Source organism: Aegilops tauschii, chromosome 2 (assembly GCF_002575655.3).
Source record: "Aegilops tauschii subsp. strangulata cultivar AL8/78 chromosome 2, Aet v6.0, whole genome shotgun sequence".
NCBI lineage: Eukaryota > Viridiplantae > Streptophyta > Magnoliopsida > Poales > Poaceae > Aegilops > Aegilops tauschii.
In genome coordinates, this window is record NC_053036.3 from 601975089 (window position 1) to 601981336 (window position 6248).

Below are 6248 nucleotides of genomic sequence, written 5' to 3' on the forward strand. Positions count from 1 at the left end.
TCAGGTAAGCTTATAATGATTTAACCATTATGGTCAGAACCGTCTTAATAATTAAGCATTAATATGTTTGGACAACTTTGGTTCACCAGGCAACCCCACTAGCTCTAACTATACATCATTCTCGCGTGATGCGCGGACATTTCCTGATACAACTACGGTCTCATCTGGGATCGTTAATGACAACGAGCTACAAGGTAATCAAATTTTTTCCTACTAAAACAGCAATTGCTTGCATCTTAGTGGTATGATCTCTAATTTTCGGGAATGTGTGTAATGGATCCAGATGTGATTTTGAATGACACACAAGAAACAGAGGAAAAAACAAAAGAAGAACGCAAGAGAGACCATAGAAACGCCCTGCGGCGAGCTGCTTATTGGAGGAACAAGGATAAGCATATCAAAGATCAAAACAAACGTCCATCTGGTACTTCAGGTATACGCTTACGTTCAATATCCGTTTCGGAAGCCGGGCCCTACTATTCTAGATGGCACTCCTCCAGCGCCGATAAATCAAACTGTTCTAACTATGTTTTGAAAATATTATTGATCCAGATGACCTGAATAGCCCTAGTGTTACAGAATTAATGGAAGAGGGAGCAACATACCCCCCTTCAACTTTACACGCGTCTGTCATTCAGGACACTGTTCTAGCTAGGAGGCAAAGTGACAATGAGCGGAAACGTAATTTAACAAACGAGCAAAGGGAGGCGAAAAACGCAAGTAGCAGAGCATGCCATCAGAAGAAAAGTGACGACTTAACGGTGGAGGTCAGAGAAACAAAGAATGAAAAAATACGCGAGAAGCGCGTGCAGCACCGCAAAAGCATGTCGGTGATTGAGAAGGGGGAGTCAAGTGCACAGAGGAAGGCCAATTATGAAAGAAGGAAAAAACACCGTGCAAAGAATGCATCGCAATCCCCCTTACAGACCTAGCAAACTCAACCTCTGAATGTCCCACTTCCCCAAGCCGCGCATCACCTGTCTCTCGGGCCGCAAAAGATGATTCATCTGATGGCGATCCGGGGACGAACATGCCGAGATACTCTGTCGGTGCTGATGGTATGCAATTGCGATTGTCAATTTCTTATGCTCATTCTCAGCATGTCATTCTAACATGATCTTGTCTTTTGTCGCATTCTGTACGACGACAATGCAAAAGACATCGATGTATTCCAAAGCGGCACCATGGGCGATGAGCAGGAAGCACACGACTTGATTGATGAGGAGTACTACGTGTTTTGCAACGAAGGTATTGCCAACTCTACACTATGACATTGTGGAGCTTTATTGTTGTGTCATTTATTTTTTGTTACTGTTTTGTACTTGATTTTTCAACAAATGCTCGCAGGATATGATAACGACATATTGGATGATGACGAGGAAGCGAGCATGTCTAGCGCTAAACCTAGCGAGATTGATCCATTTGACACTGTCTACTCAAACATTCCAGACAACACTCACATCCTAAAAGTCGACGAAAATTGCAAACACTGCAAGGCCAGAAAGTTTGAGTCTGAGACTGACGGCTTCTGCTGTCGCAATGGCCAGATCCAGCTTAAGCAACCGGAACCAATCCCAGAGCTTATGAGGCTATGGTCCAGCATGGATGCAGATTCTAGACATTTTCGGGAGAACATACGGTTCTTCAACGGGCATTTCGCCTTCACAACCCTTGGTGTCAGCCTTGATGAAAACTACACTAACATGAAGTCTGGGGTCTACACATTCCGAGCACACGGCACCATCTACCACAATGTCCATTCGTTCGGGCCTAGCTCCCGTCCAGAACATCTGCAGTTGTACTTCTATGACGACGACCCTAACCTAAATCATCGTAAGGCGGCCACCAAGCAATTAGACCAGGATGTCATGAAGAGGTTAGTAGACATACTCAAAGAAAACCCATACTCCCAGCAATTTAGGAGTTTGGGTGCACACAAGGACAACCTCGATGATTATAGGATAGACCTAAACACCGATAAGAGGCTTGACCAAAGAAGATATAATAGACCGGTGTCATCTGAGGTCGCTGCAATTTGGGTTGAGGGCACTGACCTAGCAAAAAGGTTTGACCGCAGGATAACACTTTGTGGTAACAACAACGAAAGGCATAGTATACGTGTGACCTCAGGGGCATATGACCCGTTGTCTTATCCATTATTCTATCCAATGGGGGAGCTAGGTTGGCATCCGAAGCTACCCAAACGTAATGTTTCTTGGGAGGTTGTACAAAATCCTCGTTTGTGTCATGATGATGAGGATGATGCAGGTATGTTGTTTGTGTCCCACTTTGTTACAAATAATTTCTTGTTTTTAAAAATAATGCTCACGCGATGGTACTCAAACATGTGCAGAGGGGAATAGCAGGTTATGCGTCTCCGTTAGAGACTACTACTGTTACATGCTGCAAACACGGCCTGCGATCTTCAATCCAATACTCTGTGGAGCACGCCTACTGCAGCAATGGGCGGTTGACATGTACATCAAGATTGAGAGCTGTCGGTTGAGGTGGTACAGGAAGAACCAGACGCAGATCCGTGCCGATTTGTATAAAGGAGTTGTTGATGCGATCACATCGGGGGAGACGCGAGCAAGCGCTGTTGGTGTAAGAATAGTGCTCCCTGGAACTTACCCTGGTGGCGACCGCGACATGAAGAAGAGACATATGGATGCCATGGCAATTGTCCATACATACGGGAAGCCTGACATCTTCTTGACCATGACTTGCAACCCTAAATGGGAAGAGATAACAAATGAGTTGCTTCCTGGACAGACGGCGCAAGACTGACCTGATATTGTGGCTCGCGTGTTCTATGGCAAACTAGAGGCTATGAAAGATATGTTGCTCAAGAAGATGGTCCTAGGTGTTGTTGTTGCTTATGTTTACGTAGTTGAGTTCTAGAAGAGAGGCCTCCCCCACGCACATTTTTTGTTGATCATGGATTCAACGTATAAGCTTCTTGTCCCAGAGCAGTATGACCGACTCATTTCCGCAGAGCTCCCAGACAAGCAGAAGTATCCGGAATTGTATGCAATGGTGGTAAAACATATGATGCACGGACCATGCGGTGCTCTCAACCCGAAGAATGTTTGCATGCAAGATAATGAATGCAAGTGCAGATACCCGCGGCCGTTCAATGAGAACACGATACAAGGCAAGGACTCATACCCAGTTTATCGGTGTAGAGACGATGGTAGACGCGCTAAGGTTCGAGGGAAAATGTTGGACAACCGATGGGTTGTGCCATATAACCCTTACCTTCTACGGATGTTTAATTGCCACATCAACGTCGAGGTCTGCTCTAGCATAAAGGCTGTAAAATACATTTATAAGTACATTTATAAGGGCCATGATAAGGCTTCTTTCAGCATCGACCAGCCAGACGCTGATGGTAACATTGATGAGATCAAGAGATACGTTGACGCAAGATGGGTCACCCCTCCGGAGGCTATGTGGAGGATATTTGGCTTCCCACTGTGTGCCAATTACCCGCCTGTCTTGCAGTTGCCTCTTCATCTCCCGAATATGCACAGGGTTGCATTCAATGCACAGGCTGACTTGAAGAATGTTGTATCCTCCGAGAATGCTTCAAAATCCATGTTAACGGAGTATTTCAAGGCAAACGAAAAACATCCTTGGGCAAGGCATATATTGTACAAGGATTTCCCCGGAAGCTTCACGTGGGAGAAGAAAAAGAAGTTCTGGAAGATGCGGGTGGAGCGTTTTCAAATAGGTCGTATCATGTCTGCCAATCCTGCCGAGGGGGAGCGATACTACCTTCGTGTGTTGTTGAACCATGTTCCGGGGAAAACATCATTTGAGGACTTGCTCACCGTCGACGGCGTGGTATGTGGGAGCTTTAGAGAGGCCGGTGAAAGGTTGGGACTCATCGAGGCAGACAACACGCTCGACGACTGTCTTACTGAGGCGGAGCAGTGGGCTATGCCATGTTCTCTTAGGAGGCTCTTTGCAACAATCTTGGTGCACTGCGAGCTAGGCGACGTGCGCGGTTTATGGGATAGACACCTCGAGCCTATGTCCGATGACTACCGTCGGACATGCACGTCCCTGGACGAGGTGGAGCAGATGGTGTTGCTTGACATTAGGGGTATGTTGCAGTCTATGGGTAAAGACATTATTGATTTTGCTCTTCCAACGATCGATGATGCATTTGACCCAACCGAGGGCGAGGCCAGAGAGATCATCGAGGAATCAACCATTGAGTTTGACGAAAGTGACACTAAATTGTCATCTTCCCTGAATTTTGAGCAAAGGGCTGCATACGACGAGATACTAGCGGTTGTTGAACGCGGTGGTGGGGGTATATTCTTTGTTGATGGCCCTGGAGGTACGGGGAAGACCTTCCTTTACAGGGCGATGCTCGCCAAGGTGAGGCGCGAGGGCAAGATTGCTATCGCTACCGCGACGTCGGGCGTCACTGCTTCTATCATGCCTGGTGGCAGGACTGCCCACTCGAGGTTCAAAATCCCACTGAGTTGCGATGATGGAGCCTCGTGCAGCTTCACCAAGCAGAGTGGGACCGCCAAGCTGCTAAGGATGGCCTCATTGATACTATGGGACGAGGCCAGCATGACTAAGCGACAAGCGGTTGAGGCATTAGACAATAGCATGCGCGACATCATGGGAATACGCGACCGACCCTTTGGAGGAAAGACTGTTGTTTTTGGCGGGGACTTTAGGCAGGTTCTTCCGGTCGTCAGAAGGGGGTCACGGGGCCAGATAATTGATGCAAGCCTCCGAAGTTCTCATCTATGGAAGAGTATGCGGCAGCTTCGGCTCATCACCAACATGAGGGCTCATAATGACACGTGGTTTGCAGATTACTTGCTCAGGGTCGGTAATGGCACAGAGGAAGCCGACGATCAAGGCAACATACTACTCCCTGATGATATCTGTCTGCCATCTACAGGCAAGGTTGACGACCTGGAGAAGCTGATTGACCACGTGTTTCCGAGTCTAGATGACAACATGGCAGATTCGAGTTACATGACATCTCGCGCAATCCTTTCCACGACAAATGACAACGTCGACAAGATAAACATCCGCATGATAGAGCGTTTCCATGGAGATGAAGTAATCTACCATAGCTTTGACAGTGCGGAGGATGACCCATATGGCTACTACGCTCCTGAGTTTCTGAACAGATTGACTCCCAATGGTCTCCCTCCGCATGCACTCAAACTAAAGCTGAATTGCCCAGTGATACTTCTAAGGAACATTGATCCAGCTAATGGGCTGTGTAACGGGACTAGGCTTGTTGTTAGAGGTTTTGAGAGGAACACCATTGATGCAGAAATCGTGATTGGACAACACGCTGGTAGGAGGGTCTTCCTTCCTCGAATACCTCTGTGCCCATCTGACAACGACATGTTTCCATTCAAGTTTAAGAGGAAGCAATTTCCTATAAGGCTTAGCTTTGCTATGACGATTAACAAGGCTCAAGGGCAGACCATCCCAATTGTTGGTGTGTATCTACCTAATCCGGTGTTCTCTCATGGTCAACTCTATGTTGCTTTGTCTCAAGCCACCGCGAAGAGAAACATAAAAATACTCATTCAGAAGGAGAAGCCAAAGGAGAAGTCCAACAAGCAACATAACAATCCGAAGAAGCGTAAAAGACCGACCGTGTCCTTGCTGACCTCAATGAAGAACATCGTCTACAAGGAAGTACTTATAGGCTGAAGTATGGTCTTAACAGACCTGTTGGATTTATAGATGCAATTTACTCTTCCGATGGTCAAGAATTGCTATAATTCGGTTCTATGACATATCTTTTCATTTGGTATCTTGGTTGTTGGAGGTATACACCAATCAGTTCAAGTAATAACCGCATTTCAATAAATTTATACTGTGTTATGTGTAATTTGACAATGTACATGTCACACAGCGTACTGTGTTATGTGTAATATGAGAATCAGAAATAATGATTGGCTTCATGAAGACTTGGATCATGTTAAATTTATTTTGTAAAGTTTGATTACAACATGGAGCATGTATGTCTTGTCACCATTTAGCATGAAGGTTACATTTGATACATTGAATTTCAGTGCGTGTATTGGTTTACATATGTTATGTATGCTCGAGATGATTAAAGCATAAATGCTCATGAAAAGGCTGGAATCATACATGTATCTGAAGTTGTTTTACTGACTTGAGCTTTATGAGTGTATGAGTGTGTAATATTTGATTTGTTCCACCCAGTTTTAATTGGTGTGCAGTTTTCGTGA

General features: G+C 45.8%; 2 protein-coding genes across 2 annotated transcripts; both read left to right on the forward strand.

Annotated features, from left to right (window-relative positions):
• Window positions 1-1184: 1184 nt before the first annotated feature.
• Window positions 1185-2787, forward strand: LOC109747072 (uncharacterized). Its single transcript, XM_020306160.1, has 3 exons — window positions 1185-1248; window positions 1348-2268; window positions 2354-2787. The coding sequence occupies exons 1-3, from the start codon at window positions 1185-1187 to the stop codon at window positions 2785-2787; spliced, it is 1419 nt and encodes a 472-aa protein (XP_020161749.1).
• Window positions 2788-3267: 480 nt separating this feature from the next.
• Window positions 3268-5703, forward strand: LOC109747071 (ATP-dependent DNA helicase pfh1-like). The gene has a single exon (XM_020306159.3). The coding sequence runs from the start codon at window positions 3268-3270 to the stop codon at window positions 5701-5703; it is 2436 nt and encodes an 811-aa protein (XP_020161748.3).
• Window positions 5704-6248: the final 545 nt, after the last annotated feature.